We start from the raw sequence: 16,069 nt of genomic DNA, 5'->3' as shown, positions 1-16,069 counted from the left end.
TATATATATATATATATATATATACAGAGATGTAAACAGGTGTAAAACAATAAGTAAAAAGTATATATAGCTAACGATACTGATGAGCTCAAGAGTTCAGCAGTCTTATGGCCTGTGGGATGAAGCTGTCCCTGAGCCTGGTGGTGCACCAGCGCATGCTGCGGTACCACCTGCAGGACGGCAACCCCTGGGGTAGTTGGGGTCCCTGACAATCCTTTTGGCTTTCTTTCTGCACCGCTGGGTGTAGAGGTCCTCCATGGATGGCAGCTCCGTCCTGGTGATGAGCTGAGCAGTTTCACCATCCTCTGTAGAGCTCTGTAGAGGGCGGTGCAACTGCCATACCAGGCGGTGATGCAGCCAGTGTGGCTGCATCACCGCAGTTGCAGTGGAGTGTACAGAAACAATATATCATAATGTACATACTATTATTTGTAATAGACACAGTAGGCTGTGCCCTTCTAGTATGTGGTCCCCAATGGACTCGTTCTGTATAATCGTTATTAGAGACTGAGTAGAAGCCCAGAGAGGTTTTATTTATATAGTTACAGAGTATTTATATGTTATTTATCGTCTTAAATACCATTTTATGATAGTTATTTTCAAACATAATACACAGATGAGAGCGCATACAGACAAGCTATTTATTCTATTGGGAATGTGCAGTACATAAAAAGCTCTCATTCATGAAAAATGGGGGTCACATTTGACACATGATGATCAACTCCCATTTTCCTGCTCAGATGTCAAAGTCAAAGAGAAAACTGAACATAAGCTCAGTTGTCCCCATACAAACATTCTGCCTGATTAGTGTAGCAGCCATTTCTTTAGCCTATTTGTCCTCAAGTGTAGCTCTTCAAAGTTAAAAGTAAAACAAATATCTGCTAATCTACTAGCTGCATGATCGTTAATTCAAAGTTGTGTATTAAGATTTAAGATTTCAGTCCTGGCTGATTCGAATGCAGCGCAGAAATGACAGACTCTGCCACTAAAAGTAAATACTGCTAATTATTGAATGTATTGTGTAATGGGATGTGATTACCAAAAACGTTAAGGTTTTGAAATTTGGACACTTTTTAAAACTTTCCTTTCAGAGAAATAAATGGGGTAAAAAGTGGATCTACTGTGGTGGCTAAAGTTGAATCATGTACTCTGATGTTTTATGTAGCCACTGAATGAGAAAGACACTTGGAAGCGTTGGGAGTCAAACTGAAACAACATTACCTGCTCATTTCTGATTGAACTGGGAAACATGTTTTCAGTTTGGAGAGATGGGTTTTTATGCTTTGCTTCTTATCACCTTATTCCCCTGGTGGGCAACATGATGTACAGTATAAGCGACGGGCAGTGTATGTAGCAGATGTAACCAATATTGAGCCACTTCATGAAGTTAAATTCCCAGCTTTACTCAGACAGTAAGAGCATAGTTTGTATGGTTAATCCTCTTTGGCCAGTGCATTATGGTTTTGCCTTAATCATGAAATGGATTATATACCACAGAAGTATGTAAACTATTTTGTTCTACGATTTGCCAATGAAGCAGAAATATTTGCTGTGTACAATATTGTGTACAGGCAGTCTGATGCATTTCCTAACGTGCAATGTGTTAAAAACATATCCCTCGAAATGTGTTATCCTTATGATTGTTCAACTCTGTAATAAATTCTGTGTATAATACTTTAAAGCAAATGTTGAAAACAACTTATAAGTGTAACACATTCTGTATCCTGTCTATTCCAATGTGTTAGCAGGAACTATACAGTAGTAATATTGTGCTTATTCTTAAAATATTTATAGGTATTTTTTACAGGCTTTGTATTAAAAAAAACCTAAAGCTTAAGTGGCACGCATGTACCACTTTCACGTGTTCAAATTAAATCTATATCTAGAACAGTATGTGAACTGTATTTAAACCCCACCCTTGCACATGAATCTTTACCCTCTTAACAGGCACATCAAATGTTTGCAGTGAGCAATACCCAGTGGTATGAGAATTCTCTTTCAGTCTATTTCAACAGCTTGAGTAGTATTTCCAGTTTTGTATAAAAGTGTATTCTTTCCTGATTACCTCTTGTTAATAAATCTATTCTTTCTCAGGGGGAGAAGTGTCTCCACGGCTGGCACGTTTGTTTTACAATGCAAACTGGGGTGGTCTTTAAAAAGGAGGGGGGGGGGGGGATATAAAAAGAAGCCGAATCATGTGACTCTCTCACAGCTTGTTGGAGTCCGGGGCGAGTATGGCGCTCGGTATAGTTTGGTTCATCAGCACCGTGTTTAGTTTAGTTCATTTAACGCCGTTAGATTTGTCCAAAGGTAAGGAAACTGTCATCAAGTTTTTTTTGATTCTTTTATTTTTTTGTTTGTTGCAAAATGTTAAACGCTGTCGCTCACACTAATATTTCGTTGAAGCTAACTCATAGGCATTGACACCGTATGCACCTCCAAATAATTGGCAGAAACATTAATGGCTTAGACTTTGATTTTGTTTCTGTCATTTACAATTCTGAAAGAACTCAGCTCCTTAAAAGTAGCAACTGCAATATAAAAGTAAAAGTACTCATATGGAGAAAATGGACCCCCGTTATTATGGGATTATTACTGATGCATAAGTTTATTATTTTATAGTTGTTCGATGTGGAGCTAATTTCAACTATTTAATATACTATTTGGTAGTTTTATCTATATCAATGCATTATATTTTACAAGACCATCAATGTTTTCTATGCAAAATATTAATATGTAAACTATAGTCACTACAGCTGTCAGATCAATGCAGTGGATTAAAAATTACAAATCCCCTCTGTGTGTAGTACTGCACAGGTAGAAGCATGACATCCAGAACATGTAGGCCTACCTTCAATTTGTGAGTGATTGTACTAAGTTACATTGCCCTCATAAATGGGTGCGGGGTGGAATTAATAGTTTGAAGTGTTAATTATTAGGCTGCTTTATTAACTTCAACGGCTTTATTCTGTGTCTTATCAGAGGAATATGGATTCAAACAGTGGATGTCACAGGTATGATCATAATAACAAAGTTACTGTATACTTCACAGTCACTTATATGTTTTATTTTGAATGCTTCATTAACAAGCTTTTAAAAACCTTAATTATTTCCTGTGTAGCTATAAGCTGTTACACTTCTCTTTTTCACATGCAGCACAACAAGGTTTATGACATTGAGGAGTATTACCACCGGCTCCACATATTCACTGAGAATAGGAGGGAAATTGATCATCATAATGCTGGGAATCATTCATTCACAAGTACAGTATAATCTTTCTCATAACACATTATGTATAGATTATCACCACAGTGGGTGCAGTCAGCTCTCTTTTAAAAATGAAATATTTCATAAGGTTATGAAAGGCATGCATGTCCTTACAACATTGTTCATTTTTAAATCTAGTGGGACTGAATCAGTTCTCAGACATGACATTTGAGGAATTCAGGAAATTATTCCTCTTGACAGAGCCTCAGGTATGATACACATAATACAATACACTTTGTGCAGCTGGTGCTTTCATACATAAATACGTTTTTGATTGCAATCTTTTGATTCTGGTCTCTTTTAGAACTGCTCAGCTACTACAGGGGGTCATGTCAACAGGGCTGGTTCTTATCCCGAGTTTGTAGACTGGAGGATGAAGGACAACGTTGTGACTCCCGTGAAAGACCAGGTATCCAATTCAGGTGCTAAACTGCCACAAAATACAACCACAATCTAGAGGGAGAACCAGGATGACAAGAATTTGGTAAAGTACGTTAATCCAAGGATATGCATTAACTTTCCTGCTAATTTATGGTGGGAAATAGAACTGAGAGTTTCAGCACATACGGGGCAATAAAGTGTATTCTATTGTGTGTGCTGCCTACCCCTCCTCGCCTGCCTCTTCTCCGCTTGTGCCTTTGCTGTTCAGGTGGAGGTTTCACTGCTTCGGGCAGGTCTATGGTGGAGGTAAATCCAGCAGAGTGGGGTGGCCTGAGTAACAGCAGTGCCTCTCTGGTGTAGGAGATTCATAGCTGGAAGGCTACATTGTCCCCAAGTGTTTGGCATGCTGGGGGGCATGCCAGAGCAATCAGCGACAGGAGAAAAACTTGTGCAAGAGTCGCCATAAGTACAGTTTGCTCCCGCGGTTGTTTGCAGACGAACAAATAGTTGTTAGGAACAGTAGAACTCTAAGCTAAAGTACTAAAGAGCAGTATAAACAAATACAACTTGAGTAACGTAAAAATGTAGCAGCAGCACGGCCCGTGTCGCAGCAGAGCAGCTTCACCGGAAGGTACCTGGAGTAAAGCACTTCAAAACTCTTAGATCCTCGGAGGCTTGTGACAGTGTTTTTGCCAGAAAGACTTCATCATCAGCCATGGCTGTATTGCACAGGACAAGAACACTCATTATTTCCACTTTAAACTACTTTGATGTAAATATGAGCACTGAAAACAGCAACTAATGTTGCATTTACAAGTACAATACATCAATCAGACATATAGTTACATTATTCATTTATGTGGCTTGACTAATTTAATAATAATGTGACAAAGACAGCATAGAAAACAGGTACTTTTCTATGACTCTGCCAGAAATACAGAAGACATTATAAGACAATCATAAAAAATGAGGGGAGTGCTTCTTTCAGGCGTTATTATGGATCCCATGTAACTTCTATGCAAGTCCCACCCTACCAAGCAGCTCAATTGGTTGGGGTTAGGCATTGACCTCGAGTGGTTAAGGTTAGGATAGCCAATTGGTCAGGGGATAGGACCTGAACCAATTGGGTTACGTTACCTTGCGTAAGCATGGACGTGTGACCAATAGTAGTGTGTGAATGCTATTGAAGGGCGGGCCTTGCCTCAAAGTTGCGTGGCTTCCATAATAACGCTTCTTTGACAGATAAGTGAATTACCAGTTGTTTGAGTTATATTGTGTTTGCGTCTTTAGGGTCACTGTGGAAGCTGTTGGACCTTCTCTACTACTGGTTGTTTGGAGTCTGTGAATGCTATCGTTACCGGGAAGCTAATACCTCTGGTGAGATCTGTCTGACTATTATTATTTAGTAATACTCAACTCATTCATTTAATAGATCTCACGTGTGGCACTTCAGGTTATATCTGTGCTGAGAGATTTGTAGGGGTGTGCTTTCTTATTAGGATAATTTAAAAGATGTGGTTGCAGTGGAAATCTCTGTTTTACAGTATGATCTTAGTGGTTTGTCAGTTTTTTTTAAATGTAGTATTAACAGTATTATTGCTCTGTATAAAAGCTTTAAGCAATTTGCTTTTTGTATCAGTCTGAGCAGCAGCTGATAGACTGTGCCAGAGACTTCAACAATTATGGATGCATGGGGTAAGTAACACTGATTTGTCATTAGTTGTTAGTTTTTGTAGTTATAGCTATAATATATGAGACATTATAAGTTACAATAATAACAAGAATACTTGCGTTTAAGGCTTCAACCTATTAAATACTGTTTGGTTTGTTTCAGTGGCCTCCCCAGCCAGGCATTTGAGTACATCAAATACAACAAGGGTCTTATGACAGAGGAGGACTATCCCTATAAAGGCCATGTATGACTTTTTTTTCCCAGTGTTTTTGTTTTTTGCAATATTTAAAATATATTCTCAATGTATGATTTTTTTTCCTTCCTGTCTTAGGATGACAGTTGCCATTTTGACCCTACACTTGCAGCTGCTTTTGTCCTGGATGTTGTCAACATAACAAGTGTGAGTGAACATGCACATGTATACATGTGAAGTTACATTCTGTAAGAAATTGTGTCCTTAAAGAAATGACTGCTGGGCCACAATGTCACAAATTGGGTACAGTTAACAATGTCTTTGTTGGTAACTCGATAAGAGGAAAAGACAAAAGCAGCTATTTTGGTATAGACAAATTAGTTTCTTATCATTGTGGGACATTGTGTGAATGTGTCACTGTTGTGAATACTTACAGTAACAGTCTGTTACACTGGATTGCCAACATTTGACTCATACTATAATAACTTTTATCTCCTAAAAATATTTGCTTTTCCTTTATGTATTCAAATCTCTGTACATTTGTCCATCCACAGTATGATGAAAAGGCCATGGTTGATGCTGTGGCCCGGCTCAACCCTGTGTCTTTCGCCTTTCAAGTCACGGCTGATTTTAAGCACTACAAAGAAGGTGTTTACACAAGGTGAGCGAAGGACCTAAGTCAACAAGCACTCATGTAGGTTAGGTTAGAAATATTCAGAGGAGTGTGTGGCCATGTTGTTTCTGTCCATTTTGCACTTTGGAAATATTTATAATACAATAGTGGAATGTTTGTCTAGTAATCCACCAGCACATAAGTTATTGAATAGGAAAGAGGATTAAGGAACTAATGAGGCTCACTAACAAGTGAAATCTGCAAAATCATAGTTAATGGCTGTTGGCAGGTTGTGACAGAAATCTGCTTGCATTACATTAGAGCACAACACTTGTTTTAGGCTTTTGTTGGATTTAGTGTTGTGGTACCACTTTGCTTTTTGCTATTTACATTGGTGTTAGACCAGTGTATTGACCAGAATAAAAGTACTCTGCTGCCAAGCCTTTCATCACACAGCTTGCTGGCCTTGGAACATGTCTGCCCATAACATGGAGCTATTCATACATTGGCCACTGTGATGGTCTGATGGCTCATGGCTCATTTGTTATGGTGCTTACAGTTATGAGTGCTTGTAATTCACTTTACTGAACTTTCTGTCCTCTCTATCATAAATGTGCTGGTGTTAGCTTGTGTTTCTCTGTTTCATTGTCTTGAACAGGCATGAATATATCTAAATAAATTCCTAAAAACACATCTTTGCATAGGCAGGTTGTAATATGATATTGAAGGAGATGTGGAAGAAAAAGTTCACTCAGGTCCAAACCAGTGGCTGGTTCAGATTAGTTTTATTCACCGGACAGTGGAGAAAGAAGCTGTATTCTCTCTGGCCAGAATGAGTTTTCTGGTCAGGGTTTTATACAAGGTTACAGTAAAGCAACAGAATACCAAAAGATGAGAAGATATTCACTCACAAAACTATCTGAGTAGATTTGCATAGACCGAGTCTCGCATTGCCAGACTTTCCTTCAGGGGGCGGAGGAGGAGGGTCTGGCTAGTCCACACAGCATTGCGGGATGGGAGAAAAACGTGCTTTAGTTTATTGGCATTTCTTTAAACCAATCACAATCGTCTTGGGCGGTGCTAAGCGCAGAGCGGAGCCACGGTGCCGCTAGAAAATAGCCTCGGAAAGGAACTTGTTTTGGTAGAATGTGTACGTTCAAAGGTTGTTTTTGTCGTGCAACAGAAAATTCAGATTCAACAGATAGTCTAGCTAGCTGTCTGGATTTGCCCTGCAGAGATCTGAGGAGCAGTTAACCATTGTCCTTATAAATTGCAGACAGAGTTAATTAACACAGGAGACACTTAAAGTTGGTTGAATAGAGAAAATAAGAACATAATCAGTGAACAGGAAAGAGGGTATCAGGACAAAATGAGACTAACTGTTTAGGTAATTCATTTTCTTCTACAGAGGACAGCAGCCCAGTCAATCTACAAAAAAATGTACTCTATTGATCTAAAAGCATCAGTGTTGTCTGTTTAGCACTCAGTGTAAGAACACAGCAGACATGGTGAATCATGCAGTCCTGGCTGTGGGTTACGGCGCTGAGGAGAGCGGCATGCCATATTGGATTGTGAAGAACTCTTGGGGCACAGCCTGGGGAATGGATGGGTAAATATAGTCCGTGTGCATGTGTTTTAGTGTGATGACTTGTTACAGCTTCCAGTGATCATGGACACATTTCTTTTTTTTATTCCATCAGATATTTTTTGATCGAGCGAGGGAAAAACATGTGTGGACTGGCTGCATGCTCTTCCTACCCTCTACTTTTAGTTTGAGGAGTAACATGGCAACAAAGTGGACGACTGATAAAACTCAGTAAAATGTCACCCAGTGACAATGTAGTGAACTCGATGGGAAGTTGGCCCTTCCATGTTCCCTGAAGTGTTTTATGTAGAGGTTTGATTTCTCAGCAATATGTACAATACTATCTGAAATTTTAAACTGTTAAAAAAATGTAATCTTTGTGTGTCACACTCTCAACATTACTGTGTGGTGCATTTGTTTTTGTATTGATGTAACTATGGCTGGCTTGTTTTAGTGGAAGTTGTTACCTATTGTTCTTTTGTTTCATAATGTGGTTGTTGAGACAATTACTGCTGTTAATGACCACACAAAGAAAATGTATTAAATCATATGTTGCCTACCCCTGTACAGAGGCTTGTACCATGCACTACCTTTTAAGTAACAGCATTGGAAAAACACACGAGAAGCAGCCACCTTACCAGTGGTAACATGATGTAACATGCATAGTGCTATACTGAGAAATAGACATCTCTTCAGACCAATGAGATCATGTTATGGCAGATCATGCATGGGTCATTTACTTAATTTGTCAGTGAGTGGTCTCTTTATGGCTTCATAACATCCACAGTTCTGTATCTCCTCTGCTCCGATTATGAAACTTTAGTCATGCACAAAAAGCCCAATGAGGAGTAAACTCTGATGTCAAGTCATTTGCTAAGTAAAGTTTGTTTTCATTTGAACATGTTTTGTTAATAAACAATGTTTCCATCACGCTTATGGGTCTTTCATTATATTATTGCCTTTATTGCTGACGGACTTCCTCTGTGTGCACAGGTGTGTTTGTTTGCTAAGAAGATTGTCTGTTTTCTCTTTTAAATCAGCATGGAACAAAACGTTAACAGTGCGTGTCAGTCAATTGTTAAATGTTCAAACGTTACTTGGGCATGTTTTTCATGCATAAGTTAACCAGAATTACAGTTATTAGTGACGGTATTTCGTCTTCCTTTCTGCTATTGCCCACATCTGCCAAAAGGTGGCGACATTATCAGTGATTCTTTGTCAGCGGAAGAAGGACACGAGATGAGATCGAGATGGCAACCAAATATAATGGCTGTTTATTGGCTGTTGGCAGGAGAGAACCTCCCCTTAAATGTGATGATGGGTAAACACCTAGCTAATCAATGACCTGCTAGGATTCTGTTTCACAACACAGCAGGGCTAGTTACAAAACTTGGCGCGAGTGAATTTCCTCCTCGCCTTTTACGTCACAGTTACCAGCTGTGAAGTGTTGTCCTTTTAGCAGTTCTCTCCGTAGACGAGTATCACGACTCATGAGTATCTTAAAAGTGCACTAAAAATGGCAACAAGTCGAACAAATAGCGAAGCTGTTGTGCAGGTACAGTTGTGAGTTGTTGACGTTTTTAATTTGGTTTAACTTAACATTATAGCTGTTTTAGATAGCTATGCTGCGTTCCAGGCAACCCGTAACTCGTGTTTTCACAACCTTCTACTCGTGAAAGTGCCCTGGAACGGCAGTCAAACCCGTAACTAGGTACTACTCGTGAACCCTACTAGCAAACTCTAACCCTCGTACCAGATCGTTATACTGTGTGTTACAGTTTTGACGTAACACACATCTAGCTAAACAACAATGTCAATCCCTGTTGATGCTGTACAAACGCGCGTCTGTACAGCATCAACAGGGATTGACATTGTGGTTGACCGTGAGAAATATAAATAAATGTACATAAATAGGCAACATAAAGTAATTCAGCACATTGTAATCCAAACAATACACATACGACTGTGTACTAATACAGGTTATGTTTATTAAATGAAGCCGACTAATAATCACTAGTGTCAGCTAGCGCTAGCTAACGTCAACACAAAGTAACGTCAAACTCTTAAAGCTAGCTAGCTTGAAGAGTTTGTCGTTACTTTGTCTGGAACTCTACCAAGTCGTGGGTCGTGACTTGAAGTCGTAACTTACGGGCTAAAAATTGTGTCCGGAACGCAGCATAACCTACATAAATTTGGGAGCTAAACTAAGTTAAGACAATTTAAAGTTAGTTAGTTAGCTAGCTAACTTTACTTAGTAAGTTACACACCAGCAAGCATGTTTTAGACGTGACGTTAAGTGTGTGAGTTTCGCTATAACGTGTGCTTCCGTGGAAAAGTTGTATGGCGCATCATTTCCAGGTAATTATTGTTAATGCACAACTTGTATGAAATTACTCTGTTAGGTGGATCTCGAGGCGACGGTTCGACGATCATCACGAAGCGTCCTGACACCTACACGCTTCCAGTACTCCGCTGAAATAGCTACAGACATAAAGAAAAAGGTCAGAAACACAAAGGAACAATGAATATTACATAAGAACAGTGGTGGGTTGTATCTAAGTACAATTACTCAAGTACTGTACTTGAGTACAATTTTAAGGTAGGCTACTTGTAGTTTACTAAGTCTTTTCTTTTTATGTCCCTTCTACTTTTACTCCACAACATTTCAGAAGGAATTATTGTACTTTTTACTCCACTCCATCAATCTTACAGCTTAGTTACTAGTTACTTTACTAATATGTATAATGCAGGACTTTAACTTGTAAGTATTTTTGTACAGTGTGGTATTAGTAAATTTACCTTAGTAGAGGATCTGAATACTTCTTTCCCCATTGTGTAAGAGGTATTTTTATTTTGTATCTTATAATATGCCCATATTTTATTGATAGAGAACAACAACAACAACGCGGCCAACAACGCACAATGATAAAAAACACCAGAATAGCAGAAAGGATATTAAAGAGGAGGATGTTAAAAATAGTGCTGTGGAGTGCACATCTGTAAGTATAACCAGCCCTGCACATTGTATAATGAACATTTAGCTTTTATTCACTACACGTCTGTGGATTTTTTTGCACTATGTACACAAGAGTTTGTCAAATGGACTCTAGTATTCTCAACTGCTACATGGGTTCTAATGTAAATGTTTCTCCAAAATGTTAGTGCTGTATCTTTGTATAACACAGGGTGGACATGCAGGTCTTTCATCATATGAACTTGAGCGTCTGGAGAACATCAAACAGAACCAAGCGTTTCTGTCTTCTATCAACTTATTCCAGGTAGATAGACGGGTGGAGTCGTCCCAGCCACATGGGACACATGAGTGTCAAGGAGACTTGGCTTTTGGGGCCGACGATATTAACTGACATTGTGGATCTCTCTTAATTTATTACAATAGTGGTTTTCAATACATGTATAATTTGAATTGCATGTAATTAAACTGAGAATATCTACATCAACTAGGGACTTACCATACGATCAACCACAGTAGAAGAATATTTAGCTATTTTGATTTATTCCTCCTGCTATCTCGAAACAGGTAGTATGGGTATTAATTGTTTTCCTTGTCAAAAGGCGACTGAGGAGTTGAAGCAGGTAACACGGCCAAAGCTATCAAAGAGGCGTCTCATGAGGTACAGTCGTCCTAAAAGTTTTACTGCTAAGCTCTTAATTGAGCGTATCAGTAATTTCTAAACAAATTGATAAGTGGTGTATGTATATATGGCATCATGCTGCGGTTTATTATTTTAAATGTGTTTGGGACTTCACATGCTTTTTTTAAGTGTAGGATGTCTAAGTACCCCCTTTTTAATTGATTAGTTAATTGATAAAAAATATATATATATCCTGTTACACCTTTTCCAACTTTTCTGAAATTCATACCACTGGAAATTGATTACCTGTTTTTCTTTTTCTTTTGTACTGTTGGCCAGACAAACACGTTTCCTCATCACTTTAGCTCTAAGTATAGGCTTTCAAAAAGTCAGACAGACCAGTGTCTTGTTGATGTCACAGTAATACTCCCTTTTTATGGTGGCAGGTTACAGGCTGCTGTAGAAAAAGGGGTGCCAGTTCGCAAATCCCTTCGTCTCCAAAGCCTGACACTTCCTCCTAAACCCAGAGAGACGCAGATCTGTGGATTGGTAGCTACATTCAACTAACCTAATAATGAATTTCATGCCTCACTTCATGCCACTCCATTAGTCTGTCTCTTGCATATTTTTTTCTCGCTGCTCTTTTCTTTATTTCCTGCCTGTTATGTTATTTAGTTATTTTTGCTTTCTTTAAAGTCACACAAGAGGCCTCCTGGCCCTCTGCTCATGAAACCAGTCAACATGGAAGATGAGGCCAAGCTATCCTATACACCTATATACATCCTATTTGTTTGTTTTTTCTTAATTTATCCTGCCCCCCATGGTAAGACTTTTATCACACATTTATACTATTATTGAGCAAGATCATTTGTGAAGCCCAAAACCCGCTCAATGCTGCTTGCGGCTTTGATTTTGACAATTTAGCTGCTTTCTTCTGTTGACCGATTGCAGCTATATTGAATATTTAAATTGATTTTCTTTTCATAGGTTTCAACAGAAGATATAAAGATGGAGCTTAGTCTGAAAGAGTAAGATTTACATTTCATCCTTTTGCCTAACTTCTAAAGAAGTTACTGCTCCACCCTCTATAGGGCATATTAGTTTCCTTTGGCCATTGCATTCATAGTAAAATGTTTCCAAACTGTTGAAAATCTTCATACAGGTGGCCAAAAATCTACACTGGTGTCTTTACGCAGGTACCGCTCAGCCCTTAAGAACATGAAGACAACTGAGGACAGAGAGGCCATAGTTGTGAATAAACTCCTCGTCTGTGCTGCCTTCCACCCCTGCACCAGCAGTCTGTTAATGGCCACAGGAAACACATTTGGGACCGTTGGACTCTGGCAGTTGGTCCGTTTTCTCTGTTCTTAATGATTTAAAAAAATGTGTATGTGATGACTGGATGTGGGCTCAAAACAACAGGTCTTTATGTGCTACATTAGCTGAGAAGATACTGTTAACTGTCAACACATAAGTAACCTACGACCAAGGTACATCAAATAATGCACCAACTGTGAAATTGAGGCTAATTTCAGTGGTGTTTAAGAACTGGTTCCTAGGACTCTTTAGCGTACTACATGTTAACGTTCCTCTTGCTCTGGGCATTCATGGAAGCAAAAGGTCAGTCAGTGGACACACTTAAATTGCCCTTTAAAAATCAAAACTCTTTCATATCAGATGAAATCTACATTAAGAAACACTGTTTTTTTTTTTTCTTGCATGTGTATATTCAGGGTAGTGATTGGGGTAATGATAGTGTGCTACGCTTTGAGCCCCATACTCGTGTAGTGGCCTGCATAGCGTTCTCCAGGGCTCATCCCACCCACCTGCTGAGCCTCAGTCATGACGGAACTGTACGCTGCATGGATGTAGAGAAGGCGGTCTTTGATGACGTGAGAATACTTTCTAAAAATCATGTTTTTAAGGTTGTGAGGTATATTGCCTGCACGCAAAAGTTTTTAAGAGCTTAAAACATATCCGTGCCCCCTTCACGAGTTGACGTTAATCTGTTTGTTCATGGTCCTAGGTGTATGACAGTGAAGAGCCACTCAAGACATTTGACTTCATGTCACATGACTGTACGTCACTAGTGGTTGGGTACTTCAATGGAAAAGTTGCCATCGTCGATAGGCGCACCCCAGGGTAAAGAATTATTGTTGATGATAATGAATAGTAGTTTTTTGTCTCTTTTCATGGTGTTTAAAGCGTCATTTATGGTTTTGCGGAAGCTCCACGAAGAGCTTTCGCCGTAGCCTACGTAAGTGGCCTGATGTTTATACTTGTGCGTCGAGCCGGCGTGTGTGTTTGGGGAGTGTGTGGTAGAGCGAGGGAGAAGTGAGAGAGGGATGGCGATTAGCTGTCGGAGCGAATAGGGACTCTAGAGTCATAGTGAGAGAAACAAAGTGTCTCCCATGTGCTTTCTGACCACGGTCGGAAATCTGTAGCAGGAAAAGTTAACCCTCTCAGTGTTTCCCACAGATTAGAAAGCAATTTGTGGCGGGGGGGTTCGCCCCATATCACGCGGTGGGGAGATCATGCTGTTGGATGCTGTCCTTCTCTCCAACTTTAATGCCTAACGAATCTCTCTCTTTCTCTCCCTGACCCTGTCTTTCACTGGTTGAAGCCTGAAAATATTGTAAACAAATTAATAACCTAACTAATTCCACTGGTCGGACTGTTGAGCTCTGTGTCAGACTGATGCCTCCAGTTCAGCCTCATCCTCAACACGGGCCTTTTTCAGTCGCGGAAAATACTTTTCGATACTCATCTGGATTGAAGCAGCAAACATTCAGTGTCAGAGTAAAAAATGGCATAACATTATTTATAATACGTTTTATTTGATTCACAGCTGCTACATATAGTGTTTTGACCTCGACAACCCAAGTGCATTTTTACCGCAAACTTGCGACTAGTTAACTTTCTAAAGCAGGCGCAATCGCTTGTTTGCTAACAGTTGGGTCTGTGATTGTGTAAAGGTGTTTACGATATAGATACCAACCTTTCGTTAACTTGTGAATTTCGCCAGCCGTCTTCTCTCCTTGATTGTGTGTGTGTGTGTGTGTGTGTGTGTGTGTGTGTGTGATGGTGTGTGTGTGTGTGTGTGTGTGTGTGTGTGTGTGTGTGTGTGTGTGTGTGTGTGTGTGTGTGTGTGTGTGTGTGTGTGTGTGTGTGTGTGTGTGTGTGTGTGTGTGTGTGTGTGTGTGTGTGTGTGTGTGTGTGTGTGTGTGTGTGTGTGTCACTGCCTCTCCTTGATTTCATGTTGTTTATGGAGAAGGAGAACCAAGAAATAAGTAAGGGGAAAAGCAATGCTACCAAGCCCCGACGTGCGTCGCCACGATGCGTTGTTACAGTTTTTGAGAGATGCGCGTACGGCTACAGCATAGGGTCCGGCGTAGGTTGGTGTCTCCATGTACGTAGCTACGGCGTAGATTTAACGCAGAAGTATAGATCACGCTTAACAATAACCGTAAGGGTGAACAATTTCATTTAATGTTAAACATTTCATAAACATGCAACACTGGTATTTCATTTCTCTGCAGAAACTCCCACGAGTCCATCCACTCATTGAAATTCAAGCGGTCTCTGCTTTGTGTTAGCGTCCACCCTTTACAGAAGCAGTACTTTGCTGTTGCAGAAAACGGGTATGGTTTGAGTATTGATTTTTTTTATTTGATCCACATTTCTGTATCCTTGTCAGTTTGTCTTTTTGAATGTAGTAAGTGAATGTTTGGATCTTGTCTGCAGGATAGTGAATATTTATGACAGCAGATACCTGAAGGAGAAGAAAAGCAAGACTGTCTCCCAGCTGCATGGTCACTCTTTAAGCATACACGGTGCTTATTTCTCCCCTCGTACAGGCAACCGAGTGCTCACCTCCTGTATGGATGGCTACATAAGGTGAAGCCAATTCAGCACTTTGAATAATTGTTGTACTTATTGTAGTTTACTTTTCAATACCAGCTCAATGTATACCCATAACTCTTTTGACAGGATATATGACACATCTGCAATGACTAAGAAAGCTCCCTTGCTGACATCCATCAGGTACAAAAACTTATAGTTTCCCTGACGTGCTTTCATGTTCTTTTGTGTCTTTTCTTTTCTTTGAGAACGCGTGTTACCTGAACGTACTCGCGACCTGTCTTATCGCTCTTCATTTTCAGACACAAATTGCAAACGGCCAGCTACAGGACCAGAGTATCAGCCGTGTGGGACCCCAAACAGGAAGACTGTTTTGTGGTGGGGAGCACGTCAAAGCGTCACATTGTGTTGGTGTTTCATGAAAGTGGCAAACTCCTGCACTCCTTCGTAGATCGTGATAACGTTACCTCAGTGCTGTCCGTGACTGCTTTTCACCCCACAAGGAATGCATTGCTGGGCGGCAATGCGTCAGGACAACTGCATGTCTTTTCAGACTGAGATGGAGGCTAAAGTATGTGACCAAGACCCCTGATTGCCTTCAGTTGGGTAGGAAGAACAAGAAAGGAAATAGTTTTGTTACAGTCAAAGTTTACAACTTGTACAGTGTAGATGGCCAGCTGGAAATTATTGTACATACAATGTAGGTAGCAGATGAATCACTCTTGACTTTATCTCTGCTGCTTGCTTTTCTGTTCTCAGATTTGCAATTAGTTTGACTCTATGTCTTATGTAATAACTTATACATTTCTAAAATATGTTCCCTGTTGTCAAATTGATTAATCAATGTTTTTTTTAGTGGCTGCTGAAGCAAATAAAACTTTTTTTAAGGTTTTGATAGCCAACT

At 39.8% G+C, this 16,069-nt stretch overlaps 2 protein-coding genes across 2 annotated transcripts; both read left to right on the top strand.

Annotated features, from left to right (window-relative positions):
• Positions 1-2,197: 2,197 nt before the first annotated feature.
• On the top strand, positions 2,198-8,643 carry LOC120556152 (pro-cathepsin H-like). The gene is made up of 12 exons (XM_039795564.1): positions 2,198-2,310; positions 2,983-3,014; positions 3,157-3,262; positions 3,406-3,476; positions 3,572-3,676; positions 4,939-5,025; positions 5,288-5,343; positions 5,483-5,564; positions 5,652-5,720; positions 6,068-6,174; positions 7,607-7,735; positions 7,827-8,643. The coding sequence occupies exons 1-12, from the start codon at positions 2,235-2,237 to the stop codon at positions 7,900-7,902; spliced, it is 996 nt and encodes a 331-aa protein (XP_039651498.1). The 5' UTR covers positions 2,198-2,234; the 3' UTR covers positions 7,903-8,643.
• A 412-nt stretch (positions 8,644-9,055) lies between these two features.
• Positions 9,056-16,062, top strand: wdr76 (WD repeat domain 76). Its single transcript, XM_039795560.1, has 14 exons — positions 9,056-9,266; positions 10,114-10,212; positions 10,600-10,710; positions 10,897-10,989; positions 11,285-11,343; positions 11,751-11,853; positions 12,292-12,332; positions 12,501-12,654; positions 13,038-13,196; positions 13,331-13,446; positions 14,844-14,945; positions 15,049-15,201; positions 15,295-15,348; positions 15,468-16,062. Exons 1-14 carry the CDS (start codon positions 9,228-9,230, stop codon positions 15,721-15,723), a joined length of 1,539 nt encoding a protein of 512 aa, XP_039651494.1. The 5' UTR covers positions 9,056-9,227; the 3' UTR covers positions 15,724-16,062.
• Positions 16,063-16,069: the final 7 nt, after the last annotated feature.

This window comes from Perca fluviatilis, chromosome 3 (genome assembly GCF_010015445.1).
Source record: "Perca fluviatilis chromosome 3, GENO_Pfluv_1.0, whole genome shotgun sequence".
NCBI classification, from domain to species: domain Eukaryota; kingdom Metazoa; phylum Chordata; class Actinopteri; order Perciformes; family Percidae; genus Perca; species Perca fluviatilis.
The sequence above is the reverse complement of the archived record's forward strand: the minus strand, read 5'-3'. Positions and strand labels throughout refer to the sequence as shown.

Coding starts and splice junctions, on each gene's coding strand:
- LOC120556152 (XM_039795564.1), top strand. CDS start 2,235: ATGGCGCTCGGTATAGTTTGGTTCATCAGCACCGTGTTTAGTTTAGTT. Junction 2,311..2,982: donor GCCGTTAGATTTGTCCAAAG/GTAAGGAAACTG, acceptor GTGTCTTATCAG/AGGAATATGGATTCAAACAG. Junction 3,677..4,938: donor TGACTCCCGTGAAAGACCAG/GTATCCAATTCA, acceptor TTGCGTCTTTAG/GGTCACTGTGGAAGCTGTTG.
- wdr76 (XM_039795560.1), top strand. CDS start 9,228: ATGGCAACAAGTCGAACAAATAGCGAAGCTGTTGTGCAG. Junction 9,267..10,113: donor ATAGCGAAGCTGTTGTGCAG/GTACAGTTGTGA, acceptor TTACTCTGTTAG/GTGGATCTCGAGGCGACGGT. Junction 14,946..15,048: donor TTTGCTGTTGCAGAAAACGG/GTATGGTTTGAG, acceptor TCTTGTCTGCAG/GATAGTGAATATTTATGACA.